General features: G+C 45.9%; 1 protein-coding gene across 1 annotated transcript in view; it reads left to right on the top strand.

The window, feature by feature from the left end:
* Nucleotides 1-10,129: 10,129 nt before the first annotated feature.
* Nucleotides 10,130-24,789, top strand: part of PDK2 (pyruvate dehydrogenase kinase 2) — a 202,660-nt gene continuing 188,000 nt past the window's right edge. The window contains exon 1 of the mRNA XM_069634361.1: nt 10,130-10,532. Within this exon, the coding sequence (XP_069490462.1) occupies nt 10,406-10,532 (127 nt within the window). The 5' untranslated portion in view covers nt 10,130-10,405. The remainder of the gene's footprint in view (nt 10,533-24,789) is intronic.

The following is a 24,789-nucleotide window of genomic DNA, read 5'->3' as shown; positions in this document are numbered from 1 at the left end:
TCAGCTGGAAAATGGAACCAAGGGAGTGCTCACTGTTTCACTGGACTGGCTCCTCGGCTCCTCAAAATGGGTGAGGGGGACACTGGGTCACCCATTATGGCCGAGCTGCCTTTTCTTTCCTCCCTTTTTGTTAAAAAACTTTTTTTTTTTAATGTAAACGTTTTTTTTCAATTTCAGGCTGGGTCCTGCCCCCTTCACCCCGCCGAGTAAATGCCTATGTAATTCGGTCCAAAAACCTTAATTCTGAGCAACTTGTCTGTAGTAACAGTTATATCAGTCGCTATGCTCGAATGGGAGGCAGCTTGTTCAATTAAACTTAAATACTTGCATGCATGGGAGGCAGCGTTTACTCATTTGCATGGTGGAGTGGAAATGTGCAGGCATATGCTGTCTTATGCCCTGCACATTAGCACTCCACTCTGCAAATGACAAAAATAATTGGTGGTGGGGACCTGGCTACGTCTGAGTGCTAACGTACCAGGTTCCCACCGTCATACTGAGAATCAGAGAAAAACGACATCTGTTAGTCTGATTGACAAATCTATGTCACATTCTGATCTCCAAAGCCCACTGAACCAGTGGCTCACAGCCCAGCACATCACTTAAAATTTCCTTTGCCATAGATTGTTTTCACTCCTTAGGCGCAATAAGGACATTAGAAATGGAACTCTGTATGTTCAGTAGCTTCCTATAACTGTTGTAGCTACCTATAACTGTTTTTATCTAAGCATAAATGCAATAAAAATGATATTTGTGCTGCAATATTATCTTTTTCTTGCAGCAAAATTTGAAATCAATGCCACCATATCTTGGGGATGTGAATACTGCGAATTGAAAATGTCAAATCCAAAAATGCAGAATTTGTTTGTTGGTTTCAAACATTTCCCCGCAATTATATGCGGGGGGAGATCCCCACAACCCTCCAATACTCACTTTATATTTGTATAACCCTAAACCACGCAAAAACAAAGAGGTGATGGCTGGCATGTTTAGAATGATTCTTAACCTCTGGCATTGCTCTGGGCAACCCTCCAGACCATGGTTCTTTGCCTGCCAAGCCATTACAGAAGGGGAAAGACCATATGCAAATCAGGCTTGGCCCCACGCCAAAAGGAGCAGTCCTGCGCGAACTTCTCGGTCACATCCCTTCTGCACGAGACCACAAGCATCCCCAAAAATGTTTCAGCCTTGTTGGGCCTAATCGTGAGGAGTAGCTTGGGTCTCTAAGCACAGCAGGCACTGGACCCACGTCTGGGCATACCGTTACCACTCGGGATGACAAAGCAAAAACAAAGAGGTAATGACTGGTAGATTTAGAATGAATCTTAACCTCTGGCATTGCTCTGGGCAACCATCGTTCTTCGCCTGCCAAGCCATTACAGAAGGGGAAAGACCATATGCAAATCAGGCTTGGTCCCACGCCAAAAGGAACAGTCAAGCCAGAACTGCAAGGTCACACCCCTTCTGCACGAGACCACAGAACAATGCCCTCACATCACTGTTTACAGGAAAAACTTCCAATGGTTTCCAATTCGAGACCCTGGCCATCACCCATAAATGCCTCTACCAAACTGCACCTTCTGACCTCTCACATAGACTGGCCCAGGCTATCAGACGCACATGCTCCTTCAGCAATCACAAGCTGGTCTTTCTCAGATTCAAAAGAGCAAGAGCTGTTGGATCAAGCTTGTCTGTCACTGCGTCCCTCCTATGGAACTCCCTACCACTTGCTCTTAGAACAGAACCTTCTAACAAATTCTTCAGGGAACAACTAAATACGTGGCTTTTCAATTGACTATTCATCCACCTGCTATGACACTTTGCTGACTCCTTTATCCCGCCACAACGCCCATGTTAAATCAACTGTACCTCATGTAACTAGTGCCCAGTTGTCTGCGGGCTCGCGCGCGCTTTACAAATACAAAGATAAAATAAATAAGATCAAGAGATGTGACTCTTGCCTGGGGGGAGAGAAGGAGCGGCCTCTGCCGCACTCTTGAAAGCGGTGCGCTGCCGCACTGAAGTATGTAAAAGACATCCCTGCCTGAACTGACTGGCATCGGCGCAGCAGGTGGGCCCCCAGTGGTGTCAGGCGTGGCATTGCCTACATGTAGATGGAGAGGTGCTTCTCCCCGGCTTGAACTCATAAAGTGCTAGCACCCAAGTACGTTTGGCCCAGTGAACTATGATGTGTTTTGAAGCTGTGATTTACGCATGTTTTAGGTGATTAAAATGGGCACAGTAAAAAGTTGGGATCCCGCATGTCCAACATGCTTAAAGTGGATCCAGCAAAAGCTGGATTCCCGCAATGCCCAAAATGCTTAAAATGGATCCCTTAAAGGTGCATGTCATTAGTGTTCCACCTCTCCTGGACTAATAAAGTGTGTTGAATGTGAGCAATGCCCAGTGCACCACTGGCTGGCTTTTAAATGTATGTGACTATTGTTTTGCCACCCTGTGACCAATTGCCTGATCCGAATGTGTTTATAACATACATGCCAACATTCCTGTACACCTGGGAGGCAGATTTCATCGAAGAAATCATGAAACAACAATTTTCCCATAGGAATGCATTGGGGAAAGAATTATTTTAGGAGGGAGAACTTGAAAAATAGCAATAGTTTTCACTGAAACATCAGGAGTTTCCACCTAAATCAGGTGGGTTTGCATGTATGTTACCCAGGGATGCCATTTCACCAAAATACCAGGGGTAGCGAAAGTGACATCACACGACCGTTGACCGCTGGTGACATCACAGGAAGTGATGTCATCTGACCCCACCCTGAAGTTACATCATGGGAAGTGATGGAACACAACCTTTCACCCCTTGATAAAACAGGAAGTGGCATCACATAGCATTGTGTCTAAGTACACTATGAAAAATATAGTTATGGTATCACTGTTCATGGCCAAACGATAATGCGTTGTTATATAATATAGCGCTTACGCTTAAGCACAGCATATAGAACAAATATACATACAATATCACCCAACCTGTGTTGGTACTCATTTATCAACCTTACCTTGCCGGGAGTGGAACCTGCAACATGCAGATCACACACACATATTGCAGAAGCAAGAGCTCTACCCTCCAAGCTATCTAACCGGATAAAGCCACCAGAAAACTAGCCACTCCAGAAACAAAGAGGAGTAGCAAGGAAGACTTCGCAGGTCGTAGCTGCGACCTCTGGCGACCCCTAAATGACATCCTTGATGTTACCATTGTATTGTGACAAAGAAACAATTTGTAATGTAAGTGTTTGGTTCTATATCTAATGTTGCATCATGTCAATATACCCTTAGCGTGGGATGTTGTGGTTGTGTGCCCTGCCCAGGGCTTGTGCTATGTCACTTGTTGGTGTCACACGTGGGACCTCGTGCTAATGTCAATAAAGGGGGCACGGATCACCGTGGGCCAGTTACCACTTGAACTCACTGTCTCCTGATGTGATGTCATGCAGGCAGGAGGGGGCACCGGCATTACCTGGACACATAACATGGGACACTTTTTTATTGGTACCCAGGACGATTTTTTGTCCGAGGCTGACCCTGTTTACTACTACTCTCGTGGTGGAGTTTTTTCGCTGGTCAGCGGACGGCAGAGAGTCTGATCCTAAGCTCCTTCTAAAATAGGAAAGGTGTCATGGGGGTTGTGCGTTTTGTCTATTCGTATTAAATGGTTGATTTGGCTATGTAATTTATATCGCACAATTCAATTGTCTTCTTCCACATCAAATACAACCTACAGCTATCTAGCTCGATTTTTTAATACTGACAGTAAAAATCTATTTTTTAGCAGGGCTGTGTACTACAGTAAACACATTTTTGCCACGCTATGATACGACACCCAATGATCTGATACTGATTGCCAATGCAATATACATTTTAAAAAAGAAATCGAGGAGCTTGCATATTATTGCTAATATTGACTTTCAAGCAAAAAATAAATATCTGCTCAGAGCTTTCGTAGAAATGCACCATGTTTTTATTTAGCTAAATTATGCTCATTGTCATGTTGACACTGTTGTTCTGGGTCAAGGGGAGGCGGGAGACAGGGAGGGAAGTGACGCTGGAGGGCTGGCTACCGGCAGTTGGAGCCGGATGCTTGAATAAAGAAGATGTATGTTTGAGAACCTCTGTCGGTCTTTATTATATGCGAGGCGAGGTGCTTGCGCCATAGCCATCCATCAAGGCCACCACAGTGGCGACGATGACGGCGCACCATCGGTGCGAACACCCACGTCAGGGGTGTGAAAGTGCGGGCACCAGGAGGCATGACCGCCAATGCCCAGCCGGAAGACAGAGCGTTTTGAACGGATAGGCTGCAGCGACCTGGGCCGCGAGCGGTGAAAACTGTGCCCGCCCATTTGGGACGATGTGGGAAGCAGCTGAAACACCCGTGCCGCGGCAGTGATAACGCAGTGCCCGCCCACTTAAAATGCTACGCAGGAAGTCGCTGGAACACCCGGGCTGCGACGTTGACTCACACACAATAATGTGCGAGATGGAGAATCCGGAGAAGATTCAAGAAGATGGTGCACGTGCCCACTGGGCAGCCATCTCTGACCACTCACCCTATTTAAGCTCAATGGGGTCATCTATAGCAGTTCCAACATGATGCTTGTGCCTAAGAGTTGGCCGTGGGACCACAGCAAACACTGAATCACTACAACGAAACAAGTCATTGCTGTAAGGGGATAGAATGTCTGCCCAAGTTGCAGGACAGGGTGCCCAGACTCAGGGTACACAGATCCCTCCAGAACAAGCTCCATACAGATTGTCAGACTCTCTGGCTGTACAAATGCCAGGTGGATTTGATGTCACCAACACGAGCAACATGGGGCCGAGCTGGGCCTGGTGGATAAGGGACTTTGAACTATACATGGGGGCCACAGGGCCCATAGAAGATGATAGACAAAAATGTCTTCTCAAACTGGCACTAGGGCCAGCCACACGTGACATCATTGATGAGATGCCGGCAGACTCCACTGGTTCCATACGAGACCTGAAGTAGGCGCTCTCGGCATACTTCACCCCACACACCAATGTGGACTACGAGCACCACCTATTCCACGGTACCAAACAGGCGAAGGGCGAAACCATGGACGCATATGTCATGAGATTGAGAATCAAAATGAAACACTGTGGCTTTGCAAACTATTCAAACACGGAGGCGCTGAGGTCGCAAATCCTCGCAGGATGCGAATCACAGACATTTAGACGTAAACTGCTACATAAATCCTGTACTTTGGTAGAAAAGTTGAGGCTCGCACGGGCAGAAAGAGCAGTAGGCTCCCAAGTGGAAAGCTTCAATACCGTCACGCCAACAGACGCAATACATAGACTACAACAAGAAAGGCGACTTGAAGAACCATTCTGCTTCAAATGTGGGTTTGAATACCCCATGAAAGCACCTGCCCGGCTATTGGCCAGAGATGTGCCACGTGCAGCAAAGAAGGACACTTTAAATCCATGTGTCGGGTGTCCAGAGAAAGGTACAACGTCCTTTCATTGTGGGATGTTTTTTCTCAGGGTTTTTTACCATGTATATTTTTACAAAAAAGACGATCTAATTTTTTAGGGGGGGTTAGAAAATTATATATATGGGGTCTGGGTGTTCGGGAAATACATAAAAAAGTAAAGGGAATGGAGGTTTGGGGGAGGCTACATCCCAAAATAATGAAAAATAATTTCATGGGTTTTTCATTAAAAAATGTGCGGTAAAAAAACCTGCGAAAAAACAACCTGCGATGAAATGACATGGAAGCCAGAGAAAAAGGTAGGGAGAGAGCCAGAGAATCATTCCCATGGTCCAAACCCAGAGCCATGCCTCAAACACCACAAGCGTCTGAGGCAGCATCACATCCATCACCGAGACATAATGACCCTGAGCCAAAGGAGCAGGAGTCGGGTGACGAAAGACAGAGCAGAGACAGAGGGAAAGAAGGAAATATGTCACTGGAGTGAGACCCGAACGCAGATCCATGCGCCACGTGTGCTACTTGGTGGAACAATCTCCATCTGAGTCAGAGGTCAGCTCATCTGGAGTGAACATAGGAGGAAAACATATGTATATGCACTGAGCCACCAAGTAGCCACCGAGCACAGTCCAAAACTGATCATAAAACTCAACGAGAGACCAACGGAATTTCTCATTGACACTGGGGCTACGGTGAACGTAGTCAGCGAGAAAGTCTTCAAGGAGCTACCACAAAGCCCAAAACTAAACCCAGCCACGATAGACATCTACGCTTACGGTGCCAAGACACCCCTCAAGTGCTTAGGTCAATTTGAGGGAGCATGCTGCTACAAAGGGCCAAGAGAAGAAAGTGCCAACACACGTGCTGTGCACAGAAAGTGAGAGTGGCTGCATACTTAGTTTCAAGGCGGCCATTGAGATGGGCCTAATACATTTCCTGTACAAGGTCATGTTACACAAGTACATCGACCCAGTGACTATGATTCAGAATCTTTATCCAAACCTTTTCAAAGGAATCAGGAAACTGCGGAACAGGCAAGTGAAGCTGCACATAGACGAGACAGTGTGCCCCATAGCGCAACACTACAGGGGCATACAAGTACACATCCAAAAGAAGGTGGAAGAGGAACTACACAAGCTGCTGGAACAAGATATTATAGAGCCGGCAACAGGTCCCAACACATGGGTATCGCCCATTGTTCTGGTGCCCAAGAAAGGCTGTGGTGCAATTCGGCTGTGCGTCGACATGAGGAGCCCAAACCAAGCCATCTGGAGAGAAAGACACATGGCACCGGGCATTACCAATATGATCCATCTATTCAATGGGACCAGAGTCTTCTCGAAATTGGACTTTAAAAAAGGATACCATCAATTGGTTCTAAATCACACCCTCAACCAAGAGAAGTGTAAGTTCAGGAAAGCCACACTATGCTTCTTTGGCCATATCTTTTCCGAAAATAGCATGACACCTGATCCTGACAAGGTTGCTGCACTGAATGAATATAGGTAATTTCTGGGCCTCGCCAGTTATTACACAAGGTACATTAAAGACTTTGCCACAGTCAGCAAACCCCTGAGGGCGCTGACCAAACAAAATGCAGTTTTCGATTGGTCTGACAGGTGCCAATGCGCTTTTGAGATGATTCAGGAAAGGGTCGCAAAGGCCGAGAACATGTCGTACTACGATCTGGAAAGGAAGACTGAACTAACGTTTGATGCCAGTCCCGTCGGGTTGGGCGCTATCCTGGCCCAGTTAGACCCAAAGGACATGTCACAGACCCATATCGTCACCTATGCAAACTGGAGCCTATCCGCCACTGAGCAGGCATATTCTCAGGCGGAAAAGGAGAGCCTGGCAGTAGTCTGGACATGTGAACACTTCCACCTCGTTTTGTATGGTAAGCCATTTCGGGTGGTGACGGACCATCAAGCACTCCTATTCCTGTTTGGCAACCCACGGGCCAAGATGCCACCCTGCATCGTGGGGTGGGGGTTAAGACTGTAGGACTATCCCTTCGACATTGTACACAGGCCAGGGAAGGAAGAAAATCCAGCTGACTTTTAATTAGGCATCCAAGGACAGAGTGTACCCCTGAACCCTCAGTAGCGGACCGGTATCTCTGGTACTTAATACACCAAGCCATGCCAAAAGGGATTGAGCCTGCACACCTGGCACAGGACGTGGAAGAGGGCCACGCCTGCCAAATAATATGTGAGGGACTCATATCGGGTCAGTGGAGAAGGGCCAAAGAAGGGGAAAGGGGGCGCTCAGCAGCAGAGGAGGTGCGGTTGGAGTTAGATCGGCTGCTACACGTGAAAGAGGAGTTGGCGCTCTCAGATGACAACCTCCTGCTGAAGGGTCACATGGTGGTGATCCTGATCTCTCTAAATCGGAAGGTGATTGAGCGTGCACATGAGGGTCACAGAGGAGTGGTCTCCATAAAGCGCATGCTGCACCAAAAAGTGTGGTTTCCACAGCTAGACACCATGGTGGAAGAACTCCTGAAATTGTGCCTCACATGTTGTCTCCTTACACCAAATTGACATCCTGAACCATTGAGAATGTCGGAATTGCCAGAGGCATATGTGAAGCTGTGGTGGCTGACTTCTTAGGTCCAATAGAAGGGGGAAGATATGTATTGGCTGTCATGGACGAATATGCCAGGTATCTTGAAGCCCAAATGATATCTTCGACTGCAGCCCACCACGCCATACTCATGCTGGACCGTATCTTCACGGCCTATGGTGTCCCACGGACAATGAAGACAGACAATGTTCCTCCATTCAATGGACATAGCTTCGCAAAGTTCAGCGAATACATGGGGTTTCACCATCAATAGGTCACCCCACTGTGGCTTCAGGCAATGGCATGATTGAACGGTTCATGGCAAACTTGAAGAGGGCACTGCAGGTATCCCGGCTCACAGGTCAACCATATGAGCAAGTTCTTCACCAACTATTGAGGGACTACCGAAGCACACCCCATAGCTCCACGGGGAAAATTCCTGCGGAGGTCATGTTTGGTAGAGACATCCGAACGAGACTTCCGCAGTCTACGCTGCCTGAAAGGTGACCGCCTGTAGACACAGAAATGAGAGAACGAGATCAAGAGGCAAAAGATTGCATGAAACAATATGCTGATGAGCGGCGGAAGGCGCAAGACCCTCACCTGGATGTAGGGGACATTGTTGCTCTGAGACAACCCCAAAAGCACAAGCACATGGCAGCATTTCATGAGGAACCCCTGATCATCATGGGGAAGAAGGGCTCAATGATCACGGCACAAGGGGACAACCACTCGTAATTCCTCTCATTTCAAGAGAATTCCCCTATCCGGATCCCGACGGTTAAGTGGCAGAGTGGAGATACCCCTTGATTACATCTCTGATGACCCATTTCAAGGTGACCACGAAGAATCGGCAGCATCTGTCCAGGAGGATTATCCTGAGGGCTGCGAATGCCAGCGGCTCAAGTGAACGTTTCAGCTCTCGGCCACAGAGGGCCAGGAATAAGCCTTGCCGCCTCAGTGAGGAGATGGCTTAGCGAACTATGCTCCTGTATGGTTTAGCACCCAGTTGGGTGACTGTTTAAATCAGGGGGAGATGTCATGTTGACACTGTTGTTCCAGGTCAAGGGGAGGTGGGAGGCAGGGAGGGAAGTGACATAGGAGGGCAGGGTACCGGCAGTTGGAGCCAGATGCTTGAATAAAGAAGATGTATGTTTGAGAATCTCTGTGTCGGTCTTTATTATATGCGCAGCAAGGTGCTTGCGCTAGAGCTATCCATCCATCAAGGCCACCACACTCACTACATATACGCAGATTCATTATATATTTACGCATGAACATCTTGCCCACACTAGAACAAACGGGCCGGTGGATCAATCTGCCCCATGAAAAACACATCTGTCATATATGTTCCCCCTCCATTGAGACTGCACGTCATCTTCTTACCCAATGTACCAAATTAACATCCTTCTATGAGAAAAGGTATAAGTGTCTGGTTACTAATATGGATTCTATCACTACTGACCATTTCTGGAGCACAATATATGGAGGCCAATCAATTGTGATTTCTGCAGCCATATATTATGTATGCAAAGAGAGAGATTCTTAAACTGATAACTTTATATGAACGGATCCTTTTATATGATTGTATTTTATCGGGATTTTCTTTTCGTAGATGGTTATTTATATATTTGAAATGCTTAATTTTCTATGCACTTTATCGATTCTATTTAATAGCTCATTTGTACAGTATTTTTCCTTTGAATAAAGTTTTAAACGTAACTGAAACGCGTGTTTATGGTGGTGTGCAAACGGTTTGTTATTAACCATAAGCACTAAATAAAAAAGAAAAAAAGAAAAGTGTTATCCGGTGAAGGAACGACGCTCTTCTTACTTGCTCCGTATTCTGTAACTATATTTATAGAAATACAGAATAATGAGCAAACATAAGATAGGTGTCAATCCTTGGCGGAATGACACTTTTCTTACATGGACCCCAGAATTAGCCTCATCACGTTTCAGTTAATTCTCGTGCTGTCTGGCACGACCGCCAATAGTAATCTGAGTAGGTCTCTGACCATGGCAGGCAAGGTTCACGCCCCTACCGAATGGTACATCCCGCATGGGGAGGGGCTAGGCTTGTTTACTTGCTCCGATTGGCACTCGTAATGAATGTCGTTGATTGGCTGAGTTTGGACTGCCTGTTCTGTCTACATGCGAATCAACGGAGACGAGAAGCTGGCACGAACGTCTGGTGGACAAAAAACCCGGAGAGAGGGGCCAGAAATACGTGGGCAGAACGGGAGAACGGTGCCAGGCACACGGGGGGAAGGGCTGGGAGACTCCGGGAAGCGAGCCCGAGAGACGGGTGGTGAGAAGTAGAGACAGCGGCCCAGATCCCCGTCTCTCCCGGCCCAGCTATGAGGACGCACCTGGTCCGCACTCTGATGCTGGCCGCTGCACGGGCTGGAGGCGCCCCGAAGCAAATCGACCATTTCTCCAAGTTCTCCCCTTCCCCCCTCTCCATGAAACAATTTCTCGACTTCGGTAAGTGCCTAAAAGTCACTTCTCGCCCCACCTTACCAAAAGGGGCTAATCAATGCTAGGGGGCGGGGTGACAGCTGTGAGAGGGATAGATACAGGAAGGGTGGGGGGCGTGTTGACAGATTTTAATAGTCATGGAAGCTCTGTTTATCAAAGAGACCTTCTAATTTCACAGGCAGAAGGTGGGGGAGGGGGTTGCAAGGCCACATTTCTGAGAGAAAAAGTTGTTTAAAAAGAAAAGGGGTGCATAACGAATGTATATAGCGTAGCACAACTGCGGATGCATATTACATGCACGCATCATGAATAATGGTATGCACCTGAAGCAGCTGGAGTGGCATACCTTAGCGGAAGAGCATATATTATGCGTATATTACATGAGACAGGCAGGATTTTATATAGCATTTAGAAAGTCACTTGACGCTGGTAAAGAGGCATACATATCACACGGGGCTGCATATCATAGTGACACTATGTACATCGGGTATGGGGCAGATTTTCACTCCCAAAAGTTTGACCCCCAATTTTCTGCACATATATATATATACGTGGGGGGAGGTAAAGTGAATACAAAATGTATAGGGGTATGGTGGGGGGGTTCTCCCGCCCCAGATATATATTTGTGGAAAATTGAAAAAAACGGACTTTTGGGAATCGAACTTTTCAGTTCGGTAAAATAAAATAGATCCGATTTCACACGTGCAGGGCTATTCTTTGGTGGTGGCATATGCCACATGTAGATAGACCTTGGAGGACGTGTATATCACAGATGGGCTGTACAGCAATTTGTGGAGTAAATATTTCAGGCATTTCGTACGCAGCAGTATACACATCTAAAAGTCATACATTATACCAATGGTAGGGTATATAGTTGTATTTATTTGAAGAACAGGGTATTTATTTGAAGAACGGGGATGTCAATTTGGAACAGAAATGACTTGCAATTAAACATTTACCAATAGCAGAGGTATCCCCTGAAGGGTCTCCGTACAATAGCAGTGTCCATGAAGCTAAATTTGGTAGACCTCCTGGACAAAGCATAGTCCTCCTAGAGCTGTGCATGGAGAAGTTGCTGGGGACCTCGTTCTGCCGATGAGCATGAACAAGCATCAGCAAATCCAACAGTTTGGCTTTTGTGTATGCATGGGATAGGTATTTTTCAGGCACTGCTTTAATGCTTTGATTACTTACCGGTAAACTTTGTTGCTCCTAGTCCTACTATTCCTTATCACACCACTAACTTATTAGGGCAGTCCACCTTCTGATAGAATCCTTCCTTTTATATATCCCCTCCCACCTGACATCCAGGGTACGAAGCATACGATCTGCTCCTAAATCTTCCTCACCATACCGACCAGGTAGGGTGAGGTGTGCTTCAGTATTGTGGTGAGGAAGAGTAGGACTAGGGGTAATGAAGATTACTGGTAGGTGAGCAAGAGGGAACACTTGGGACACAAGAGGAGGAGCTCAACGCTGCAGCTACAAAGACCCAAAGATCCCCCAAATCCCACGCAACCTTAGAGCTGTGTTGAGGTCCAGTCAATCAAGACAGCGCCATAAACAGCCCACAAACCGGTCTATGGAGGACGCACTCCAAAGCTGTGCAATCCGAATGAAAGGAGGAGAGGAACAACCTCTCGGAGCAAATGCCACCCTCTGTTGTCATACACAGGTGTCTGTGGGGCACGCCTAAAATATACTGCGTTGAAGAAACTGCAATGTGCAAGTCCAATCCCCTAGCAGCAACCGAAGCAAGTTTGCAAAATGCATAAGACCCCTTTCCTTTGCAAAGGTAGGAAATGCACTGCAGGTCTGCTGTTGCAAGCCGGACCAGTACCTCCTGAGTGTGTTGCAACACTGCAATACATAAAGGGGCTACAGATCCCACAACCAAGAAAATGACCAGGAGTTACAGGGAGAAGTTCATCTTCCACAAGACGATATATCAGGTTGAACAAAAGAAGAACCAGCACTCGGAAACCAAAATGGCGACACAGCCATGACAAGCAAGCCAGTGACCTCTCTGAACAGTATGCAGCACTACTATAGTCTTACAGACCATGCCACCTCCACTGGACGAGCAATCAAGGAAGATGGCTTCTCAGTGAGCAGCCATAGCCACATCTAACCGGTAGATGATGCACCAGCAGAGCCAATCAATCCAACCAGCATCAGCTTTTGTCACGGTCTAACTGCAAACCTCAATACTCGTAGGCGTAGGGCAGCCAAAGAGTCCCACCCTCCAGAGACAGGTCTGGGCATGCTGCCATACCTGAGAGCAAGAACCTACTTGGAGCCCTCTCCAAAAGGGAACCCGCTCCTTGCAACCACGCTTGAACCCCTGTTCAAATGCAAGACATCAAGCCGCAATAAGAATACCTGCTAAAACGTGAAACTCATGATCGCTGGCAGACAACAAAGATACAATGACAGATGAATAAGGGACACAGTCACCCTAAAATGTAGCTTCCCACCAAACCCCAATGCAGATGCAAGAAGGTCCGAGCGGAAGGAATAGGGATCCCCCCTTATTGCTTGCCAGCAGTCATGAAAATGGTTCCTAGCCATCTGCCCTTCCAGCAAATTGCTGACCCAGACGTAGATTATGCTCGAGCCTGTTGCAGACCCTCACCAAGGGAGAGTCTTGTATTAAACCACTGTGTTACCTCGCAGCCCAGGCCATTCCCATCTACAGCCATGAAAGCATGGATGTGTCCTGGGAAATGATCCAGCCAGCCCCACAGCATCAATAAGGAACAGTGGTGCGTCTTGCTTGCCAGGCTCTGTCTCCAGCAACCAACGAAGGCTGGCTGAGGGCTGACACCTTTCCCACTTCTGCAGCCACACGCCGATCCGGGCACCTCTGGGGCACCTCTGCAATCAATCCAAGTTGACCCCACTTGGGTGTCCCATACTTGGCCTGGTGCTGCCCGCAGCTCTCCTCAAAGCCCAACCCTAGCAGGGACTGAGGGGAGGAAGATGATCAGCAGACCTGCACCCCAAAGCCCAGCAACAGGGTCCCAGGGAAGTGCTGACAAGACCAGCAGGTCTCCCAAAGGTTCATCCTCTCAAGGATAGAACGAAAATCACAGGCCATATGCTTCAAAGCCCTGGTGTGAGGAAAGGGGCCCAAAGGGCAAATTCAGGACTTTAAGAAAACGATTCTATAAGAAGGCAGGCAGCCATCATGAGTAGGTACTGGGACGAGGAAGAGCGACATTGGGGCTAATGGTACTACCCGAGTACAAGATGGCAACGGCTGACGGATGGTGTTAGTACCTGAGTATATGACAGTGCCTGCAAAATGGCATTTAATGCTGCTACAAAAGCCAACATTGTTGGCTTTGCCAGTGCTTTATTTATTTATTTTTTAGCAGGCATTCGTTGCAAGGAACAGATGCAAACACACACACACACATATTGATGTTTATAAAGTGCCTGAATGTTTATCTTAAAAGAAGATCTGGTTTACGGCTGCAGTTAAACTGCTTAGAAATAACAATGGTCTCCCCTTGAAAGCGAGTTTGCTCATTGAGATCCCAGGGGTGTGTTAGGGGCAGGTTGCGGATGTGAACATCTAAACGGACTATCATGGCAATCGGTGGCTAAGAAGCAAAACAATCGCAGGCTGCGTCCCTCCTCACATGCCATTTCCCTCGTATCTTTGTTTCCCATGTTAATTTCAGTTTAAAAGCAGCGTCAACGTCGCCAACTCGTAACTGAAGCAAAAAACAAGGTATAAGCCAGCGGAAGGGGTACTTACCAGCTACATTGTTCGTATAGAATGGATGGGGAAAATGTCCAAAGCCATATGGTCTTGTGTGTATATATATAGCTGAGGGTCAAACATTGTTTAGTAAATAATCAAAGGTATGTAAATCTGTGCACAATTACCCATATTAGGATTAGAAGGGTGTATCTTGTTGGGGGAGGGGGTGATGCACTGATTGGTATGGAACAGCTGTAGAGGCAGAGACCATGCTAAGTAAGTAAGACTTGAGGCAGATGTAGCACAGCAACCAGCATAATGGCTTTTATGTAAAGGATAGGCATTTGTCAGGCACTGCTATCGTGCTACACACTGGCCATTAACGGTAGCATGTTTAAAATGGTGTAAGTACCCGAGAAGAATTAGAGCAATTATACCTATACGCTGGACAACACGGTTGGCTGTGCCATTTTTAGTTTTGAGTAGGAATTTAGCGCAAGAACATGTGTTCTGATTATAAGTCATGTAGCCAAAGGCACACTTGTTTGACATTTGTATTACACTAGTAGCACATTTAAAGCTCTGATAAAGCCATTAAGTCTTAGAAGGCTGCTTTGAAATAACCCTGGCAGGCACGTACAGCACACAGTTTGATGTTCTTTCTTGATAAAGATATCGCATAGAGTTCAGAGGAGGATGTGTTTTGAGCTGTGAGGGGCATGTTGTGGGTGAGAGTGGCCATGGGGGTTAGCATGGCCCTGTGTATCCAGTGGATGGATAAATAACCAAATACCCTCGAAGCTGTGTCCCTCCTCATATCTCATCTCCTTCCTAGTTGTACTCCATTGTAATAGTTCCAGCTTGCTTGTGCCACTTTAGCGCCACCTAATAGCCAAAACTAATTCGGGAGAGGGGCATGTATCGTAGGCAGGGAGTGCACACCACAAAGAGGGACAAAGAACATAGGGAGGGAGATTTACACAATGGGTAGCAGTCCTTTTGTCTCATTTTTATATCATTTGGGAGGGGCACGTATCCAAGGATGAGTGGCATAGATCATAGAATAGGCACATATCACAGGCATTGTCATGGACGAGCTGGATGATTGGGACATGTCGCAAAGGAAGAGTCGCAGTGATCGAGGGGCGGTACGCACAGCTATAAGAACCCAACAGTTCTCATTATGTGGTGTATTCCACCTGAGGCCATTTTATAGCTGCTTGAAAGTGGCCATTGCCACGGATATCGGAGGTGCCAAATCAAGCACCTGGGCATTCCCAAATATTTGGCTGCTTTGTAATGCTTCACGGTATTTGTGCGGGAGAGGCTGCCGCCATTAAGTTGGGGGTCTTATTTTTGGCGGTTGAGATGAATGACTTGTCCCGAGCGGGGAGGGCTTTTGTACTATTGACCTCGCGGGGGAGTCCTGTTCGCGAGGGGCAGCGCTATTGACTCGTGTCCTTTGCTCGTCGTAGTATTGTTGTTGTGTACCGTCGCTCAGCGTTCTTGAGACTGTTCTGGAAGGACCGCATTGTTGCTCTCTGTGGGGGAAAGATTGGCCCTTTTTCCGAAATGGCTGGCGCTTTTCTTGGCCATTCAGCGTTTCCCGGTGTCTATGGAGTTCAGAGTCTGTCGTTAACCCCTCGGTATATGGTGTGTGATCATCAGCCCAACTTTATGGTCTCGGTTTACCGGGCGGATCAACCTGATGATGATGAAATAACTGCGGAGATTTCATCAGCGCCCTTTCCTCTGAACACCGCTGCCCTCCTAAAAACATCCCGAGCCCTGGACACTCCCATCCCCCAGCCTGCTCCGGCTCCCGCCTGGACGCAGGGAGAAGGGACGTGGGCGTTCACCTGGAGAGATGCCCGCAGCCCGCCCTTGCCTTTCACGCACTGCTGGAGTGGTTACGCTCCCTTACCCCTCGTATCACAGCAACCGTGTTTCTTCCCTTGTTGACTTGCAGCTATGATGCCAACTGTGTTCCCATCCCCATGCAGTTGGGATAGCATTCTTGGGCTTATGCCGCGGCCACCCGGAATGCTTCGGGCACAGATCGTTAAGGGCCAAGCGTCAATATATTTTCGTGGCTTCATTTCGGGAATTCAGGCTGGCATGCTAAAAGAGACCCCGGGTACTTCGCTGTCAATGTTCAGAGGACCGGACGTTTTCACTTGCGACACTCAACCTTTGCCTAAATTAACTCTGTCCGACAGTCTGCACACACGACACAATACCTTACTGCCTGCCATTTCACTGTGTTCATGGAAACGGCAGGTTTTTTCAGTCTAAAATAGGAAATAAATATAAATAGGAGTAATGAAACACTGAGCAATGCATGCTCCGAAACTCGACCCATTTCTCCAGGGAAGCCTCTGGGACATTGCACAGACCACTCCTGTGTTATTCCAGAACATGACACGCTCGTACAGGTGTCTCCAGAACATTATCAGAATCTGACCTTCTTGTTCTGCGTCATTGGGGGCATTACTGGTGTACTTGAGGCTGTGCTTGCCATATTAATATAGCAAATGGACACACGGCACAACAACAGTGTCTTGTTTGTTTTAATATTTGTAATGCGCCCGATACCCTCAGGTCTGGCGCGCAATAGGCATCAAGAGGGTTGTTCAACTTAGGTTACAATGCTGTGCAAGATCATACATGTTCTACACGAAGTTATAGGTCATATGTACAAATACCAACATACTGAGTATAGAATACAGGCATCATTTACATGATTTACAATGATAAAATACAGGTTAAATAGCGGTAAAACACTGTAGACAGTAGAGGTTATATACAGAGAGGCTAGGCAGGTCAGGATTAGATTGCCTGTTAGTGATAATTTTCATTGAACCAGTGGATGAGATTGGATATGAAGCGTGGGTAGGGTAGGTCTTCCCTCAGAGGCGGAGGAAGGGAGTTCCATTATTGGGCAGCCTTGACCGGGAAGCTATTTCCCCTGGTCTTAGTGCGTTTGAATCTGGGCACCATTGGGAGGTTTGCATTGGCAGATCTCGTAGGGTGGTTGGAGTGTTTTCTCGTAAATCTAGCTTTGAGGTATTGTGGGGAAGCATAGTGGAGACATTTATGTGTCTGGGAGGCAGTTTTGAGGAGGATTTTGTCTTTTGTGGAGAGCCAATTGTTGGATCTTCTAAGGTCGGAGATATGGGCTTCCTTGGGGAAGCTTAAGGCAGTTCTCGGAGCATTATTTTGTAAGATCTGGATCTTCTTGGTAATCTATTTGTTGCTGCCCAAGTATAGGGCATTGCAATAGTCCAGTTTGGACAAGACAAAGGCTCTTGCTAGGGTGATGCAGTTGTTGGAAGGGAGGAAGGGCTTGGCTGCTCTGATTAGCTTGCAGGTGTAAGCGGTGGATGAGGCCATGGAGTTGACTTGTTTTTTGAAGGTAATTGTGGAGTCCAGGTAGGAACCCAATGCTTTGACTTCCTTGGCTACCTTGATATTATTGTTGTCTATTTTGAAATTGGAGTAGTTTTGACCTAGTTTAATGAGGTGCGCAGGGGTGCCGAGGATGAGTAGTTCTGTTTTGTCATCATTCAGGCATAGACTGTGAGAAGCCATCCATGCCTGGATGATGAGGTATGTTCTATTCACAAAGGCCAAATCCTTGTTGTAATCTCCCGTCAACGGGATGAGGATCTGCGTATCATCGGCATAGTTAGTGTAGGTGATACCCAGGCCATTTAAATTATCAAAAAGGGGCTTTATGAAAATATTGTACAGGGTGGGGTGACACACAGGACCCCTGTGGCACACCCCAGGTGATGGGTATAGGGTCTGCGGCTGCTAATGGTGAGAAGACGCGCATTGTTCTATTGTCGAGGAAAGATTTGATCCAGCCTATCGCTTCCAGTGAGAAGTGTGCTGCAGAGTCCAGGTGATTGCAGAGGGTCTTGTGGTCAACTAAGTCAAACGCCACAGAGAGAACGAGCAGCAGTAGTGCTGCCTTACCGCTGTCTCTCAGTGCGTCTATTTGTACTTTGAGATCGATGAGCGCAGTTTCAGTTCCATGTTGTGGTCTGAAACCTGATTGCCGTGCACCTAAGAGGTGATTCCATTCCAGATATTGTTGGATTTGGGTGTAAGCCATTTTATCTACAATTTTGCGCAGGACCGGGACTGTGGTAATTGGGCGATAGTTGGTTGGAATGGACGGGTCGAGAGTTTGTTTTTTGAGTAAAGGGAGGACCAAGGACTGTTTCAGGTTCTTATGGATGGTGCCAGTGGAGAAGGAGGCATTTGAGTTTGGGGATGAATGGGGAGAGGTCGGGAGCAGCATCTTTAATAGTTTGGGCTGCACAAGGGTCTCTGTGGCAATTAGATTGTTTGAGGGCAAGGATAGCTTTGTTGACTTCTAGGATAGATACTTTATTGAAGTTGAAGCGGGGTAGGTGTATATTGTGTGGTGTGTTAGGTGTCAACTGTGGCCTAGGGGTTACGTTAGGATTGGGGGTCTGGAGGAGTATTTCTTTTTTGTTGGTGATCTTGGCTTGGAGGGTCGTTATCTTGTTAGATAGGGCAGTCTGAATACTGGTGCACCAGTTTTTATCCTTGAGGCATGTGTCTGGGGTTTGGATGGGCGTTTCTATCTCTTTGAGTATGGTGAACAGCTCTTTAGTGCTTGAGTTAGCTTGGGTAATGCGCAGATTGCATGATGTTTGTTTGGCGAGGATGATCTCTCTTTTTTTTTTTTTTTATAGAGTGTGGATATTTTGCTATGGCCATTTTTATTAGTGTCTTGCTGGGGTCTAGTCTCCAGATTTGTTCACTTTTACGTTTGTCTAGTCTGATTGCTTTCAAGTGGGGAGTGAACCAGGTATTTACATGATTTTTGGGTTTACTCTTTCTGAGTGAGTTTGAGGGGTGCTATAGCATCTAGGGAGGATAGCATTATTTTCTTGTACTCCTCTACCAATATGAAAGGGTCTGAGTGGTCAGGAAGCGCGTTCAGAGTGGGAAGAATCAGGGGAATGAGATTTTCATCTGTGATGTTTCTTTTATTTCTAGTAGGAATGGCAGGGGCTAAGCTGATGGCAGTGGGCGGGCGTGTGGTCGCTAGGGCGAAGGCGATCAAGTGATGGTCGGACCAGGGCTGAGGTGTTTTGGAAGTAATGGATACCTGGCAGTTGAGCTCTGAAATCCAATTGAGGGTCCTGCCTTTAATGTGGCTTGGGCCTGTAACTTTTTGGGTGAACCCTAGTTCCTTAATGGAGTCGTTGGTATGCGAGGCATTTTGGTCAGAGGGGTCATTGTCTCCTAGGAGAAGGCATTGAAATGAATTTTTAAGGTTGTCATATAGGATGTTGGTGAGGTCTTCGTCGAACAGTTATTCACACAATCACAGTTACGTGGTCCAAACTATGGGGGATGGTGTTATTTCACATGTGAGCTGCTTGTCTTTTAGTGCTGCCATACCGGTGTGGGATCTTCTGAAGAGGATCACTCAGAAAACGTAAGCCCATAGTGTATGTCCAAGGTCTTTGCACACAAGTTCTTCTTAAGGCTTGAGCTGCACGACTTCTAGTCTTTACAGGTGGTTTACAAATTCAAAATGCCAGAGATGGAGAGAGTTTAGATGTTAATGGGTGTTCCTGTATTTGTTGAGCAAGAACCCATGACACCATTCACTTGGCTTACTTACACCCAGGGGAGGAATTGGCCCGCAAAAAGCTGGACCTGTGCTCCTGCCAAAACTGTCTTTGGAGTGCCGTTCCGTGTAGACGTGAGGCCCAACTGTCCCAAAGCACTATGAACATCTTAACCCCACAAGGAGTGCCCTGTATGTGGTTCATATGAATATAATTGAAACCATAGAGAATTGGTGAACCAAGACTCGGTTGACGTGAGGTGACTACTTGGTCGTCACTGGGAACCCTGTGTTGAGCAAATCATTGTTTTGCTGAATATCAGATGTCAAATCTCAAAAGCCTTCAGCACTTGTTAAAAGTCATGTGATGTGACATCAGTTGCTATATACACCAAGCATCATTCTTTGTTCAGTTTTATTCCAAAGACTTTGCCTCAAGGTAAACTGTAGATCTTGGGTGTCCAGGAACAATGGTGCAAACTTTCACTACGGGGCATAATCAAACTTGTATTTTTGCTACAGGGGCAGACATTCCCACACCATGAGTTGAGGGATCTGTATCCATCCCCAGGTCCATACAAAACATTTTGCAGCAGGAATTGGGGGCTCATAGTATTTACAGGCAGGTCTAATAATAAAGCATCTCTGCAACAGTCGCCTAACCTGCAGAGATGTCTTTGGACAAAGAATGCAGGGTACTTGTGGATAATTGAGACTTGATCAAAGAGAACGAATTTAAAGCATGTTTAAAATTCGTTTTCCAAAAACTAAATAAATGACGCAATCACAGAACTATTCAAAAGAAAATGAAACTGTTGTGACTAAGATTTATTCACATTACATAAACTAGTTTAATTTTCATTTAAACTGATTACAGCACAGCCACCTTCAGGCTCTCGGATGGCATCAGTGGGGTGGACTGGAGGGATATAAATTCTATATGTAGTGTTGTAATCAGTTTAATTGACAATTAAGTGTTAACACTGCTTGCAAAGTGACAAGTGGGGAGCCGGGGTGTTGTGAAGTAACCAAGGTGGGGTCTTTCCACCATACAGCACGCAGGAACCAGGTAAATTACTGATAGTTTATTGGGCCCAGTTGTACAGGTAAGTTCATGAGTACATAGGAAGAATACAATGGCCCACCCACTTCCATCTGAGGTCTCTCTCTAACTGTCCACCTCACACATCATCATCATTCAAAGGCACCAACATTCCGCAAAGCACATGCCATTCTACTGACACAATAACATTCCACTGATATCAACCACACTGTAAAGTAATGTACACCAGAACATTACTACATGTTGCCTATGCCAATGTGAAGAAAACTCTCTGATTACTTATGGTGTGTTTTATTAAGTATATTGTTTTGAACAGCCATATCACTCCTATGACCACCTCATCATAAACCTTTTCGCCCTGATGAAGGTTTGGCCTACAATCTTCTTTGGCCATTAGAAGCCGAAATGAGAGTAGGCGACTAACAACAAATGATCATTGCTTTTTGCAGTTTTTGTTTTTTTCAGTAAGAGTTTGGGGGTTAAGACAGATGTAGTTGCCGTAACCACCCACTGAAAATCTGTTAATATGTTTTGGACAGAAAGGACCTAACATTTAAATGCAGCCATAGTTGTAAGGCACACATAGTTTTAGGGTTCTGGGGATTCTTAAATTCTTGGTTTATCATATTGTTTTCTTTTATAATTTGCATGTCACTGGTTTCTGGTCATGTTAGCAGTCCTTGTGTTTTTTCCCTATGTTTTTCGAGGAGGGCCTGCTCAGTTAAAATACCATGCCACAGCAGGGGCCTGTTTAAGGCCTTTTACCCTTTTGGTATTTCTGTTTAGTTTATTTTGATGTTTGTTTTAGATAACAATGTGAATTGAAATTAGTCACAAAAGGTGCATTTTTCTTTGAATTGTTCTTTGGTTGTGCCATTGAATTAAATTTAGATTTTGGAAAATTATTTTTAAACTTGCTTTTAAATTCGTTACCTTAAGTCTCAATTATCCAAAATGACTGTTTTCTATGGTTGTTGGATCTAGATTCCACTTCGGGGCCTTGTAAACAACTGTGGCTCTCCCCCTGAATGTTTTGTGAGTTGTCTTTGGGTAGCATTCTGCTTTAGAATTCCCTACTTCCCTTGTGCCCCCACCCCTAGTCAAGGCTGAGGTGACCATTAGTCTAGCCTCCCACTTTGAAATGCACAGCACTCTCTAATTATGTAAGAGGCCTGGTCGCGCTTCTCCAAGCCAGAGCCCAACAGGAGAGGAGTCCTAAGCCCTGGTATGGTTTAGAAGAGCATGTCACTGGATCCGTTATTTGGTGTGTGGTTTTTTTTTTTCTTTTTTTTTATTGTGGCAAAATCTAGACGGGGGCACAATTATACTCTTGCCCCTTTCTGCAAGGAGAAAATGGGGCAAGTGCTCCCATGTACACGGCGCCTATGCCTGCCACTACTCTTTCAAGTTTTGGCTATGGGATGGCTCTTAAGCACTGTAAGCCATAACTATTACATTGGCGTGCAGCAAAGAGAGAGATGACATGTGAGGGGGGAAAACGCAACTTGTGGATGTTGTTTTGTTGTGTACCCACCCATTGACTGCCCATGGCTATGCTAATCCTTATGGCCATTCCCACCTTGCACCTGCCTCTCCCACCCAAACGCATGATTCTGGGATCTCTTTAATGTTCCTGCGTGATACCTGAAACCTTGTCTGCCGGTGTTCTTTCTAAGCTGCCTTATGGGAGTGTATGACTTAATTGCAGCTGTAAATGTGCTACTTGTTTAATCAAAATGGCTTAACTGTGTGTGCCTCCGGCCACTGGATGTGTATCCGTGCCTAGCTCTGAAGTCTTGTTAAAAACAAACAGGCCTTGACAAAGCCAATCGTTTTGCTTTTGTGTAGGTATTAGGCATTTCCAGGTAATCACACAATTTTCCAGTTGCTTGCAACTTCTGCCCAGGTAGTACCATTATGGCAGTGACTGGCAAACTCCTACACAGAAGCCGAAACTGTTGGCTTTTCCAAAGCAGTTTTTCACCCCAAGATTGATCCTGTTAATTATTCTATTGATTATGCTGGTCTTACCTTATAGTGGTAGGTCTTGGATTGTCATGTGCTCATAAAGGTTTTTAATGGATTATGTCAAATTTAGTAGGGGGGAGTTTGCGGCGGGTATCCTCCCTGCATTTTTGACCAAAATAAGAGCACGGACAATTCGGTCAAATGTGAAAAGGTCAAATATTTTTGACCAAGTAGACCTAAACCTTTTAAGAGCTCGCAGTATGCTGCTTGACTAGGACCATGCCCCTAATCGCAAGCCTATAGTGCAGGGGGCAAACATTCAAGTCGCAAGCTACTGACTAGGCATAAATACAATCTCTCGCCAGCTCAGGGTTATACATACAACACACGCTTTCTCACTCACCAAGAGTCCAATTTCACTATCCAATAGCTAGTGGCGAGTTCACATTTTGCACCCTCCTGTAGTGTAATAAATCCTTCCATATCACAGTTCTGATTGCTTTCTTTTCCCCATCTGCAATGCAAGAGCTCACAATCTATTCCTTGTCAAAGATTCAATGGAAACGATGTAATGCGTATGTCCATCTTCCAGTAGCGCCCCATCTCCTGTGGGGGGTAAGATCGAAGTGCCTAGGATGGTTGCCCAGGATTACAAGACTGCATTGCAAGGTATTGATATATCTTCAATTGCTGAGTACTGTACTTTACTCCCTGAGAATAGGTCTGAATATACAATTTGCCTTTGATTAAAAGGTGCCCCTTTCTACAAAAAAGTGTCTTAATCTTGCTCGCACCACCCCTTAACGAGGCCTAAACTCTGAGCCCCACCATTGGGAAATATATGGAAACTGTCACCGAACGTTTCTCATGTAACTTTGAGACCTGAAAGTGGAGCCAGAAAAAATGGCAGACGGTTTAACTTCTATCACTATGCCCCAATCTACAAGGGCAACAGTGAAAGACTAGCAACCCAAGAAGTGCTTGACGAACATGCCTGTTATAACCAAGTGCCAATAACCAGTTGGGAATGGCAAAAATAAATGGTAAGATCACCAACAGGTTGTGCTGAAAGGGAAGGTTTCAAATTGTAGCAACTTTGGGAAATGTCTGGGATCCACTTGGATAAGAAGGCGTTTGTATCACATGCAAGGAAATACAGACCCCTTTGAGAGGTCAGAAATGAGAGACAGACATAAAGTTGTATGGTTCTTAACATTTGCCATGTTAATGACAACATAAATGGTGGGATAAACTCCTCTCTGTCCCTTCTCTAATAAGAATGTCCCTACCTATGAAACTAAAACTAAAGTAAGTTGACCTTTGGTCCAAATTGTATCTGTATACACATGTGCAAGGTAAAAGTCTCTAGTTCCAAACCAATAAAAGAAAGTGTCTGGAAGTTCAAATAGGTGATTCCAGTAAAGCAATCCTTGTATCCAGGAGTTGGCTTCCTTTCCCTGAACCAATTCAGGAAGCCTGTTGGAAATGTTGTTCCAACAATGTTCTATCTAAATGAATGAAAATGTCTCATCCAAAAGAAAATTGTTGTCAGAATAGCCAAACACATGTCTTTTCCACAGAACACTTTTCTGAGGATGGCCAAACCAAATGTCTATTTCATAGAACACTTTTTATAATGATACAGTTTCTCTCTTACACGGTTGTTCTCCTGGTGTACTCACCTGCTAGGAATTTCTCAACTTAATCCTTTAATATCCTGGTTTACGCTCCTGCGAGGAATATCTTCTTCTTGACTTCCACAGATCTCCTTCCCAAAAAATATTCTTACCTGATACTCCTTATCAGGTCTCCCTTCTACTTTAAACATTACGCAATCATATTTCTTCAGTGACCGAACTTGTCTTCAGTGGCTACTTGTACCAATTGCCCCATGTAGACATTT

The sequence above is a fragment of the Ambystoma mexicanum genome, chromosome 13 (assembly GCF_040938575.1).
Source record: "Ambystoma mexicanum isolate Mex_15411 chromosome 13, UKY_AmexF1_1, whole genome shotgun sequence".
NCBI classification, from domain to species: domain Eukaryota; kingdom Metazoa; phylum Chordata; class Amphibia; order Caudata; family Ambystomatidae; genus Ambystoma; species Ambystoma mexicanum.
The sequence above is the reverse complement of the archived record's forward strand: the minus strand, read 5'-3'. Positions and strand labels throughout refer to the sequence as shown.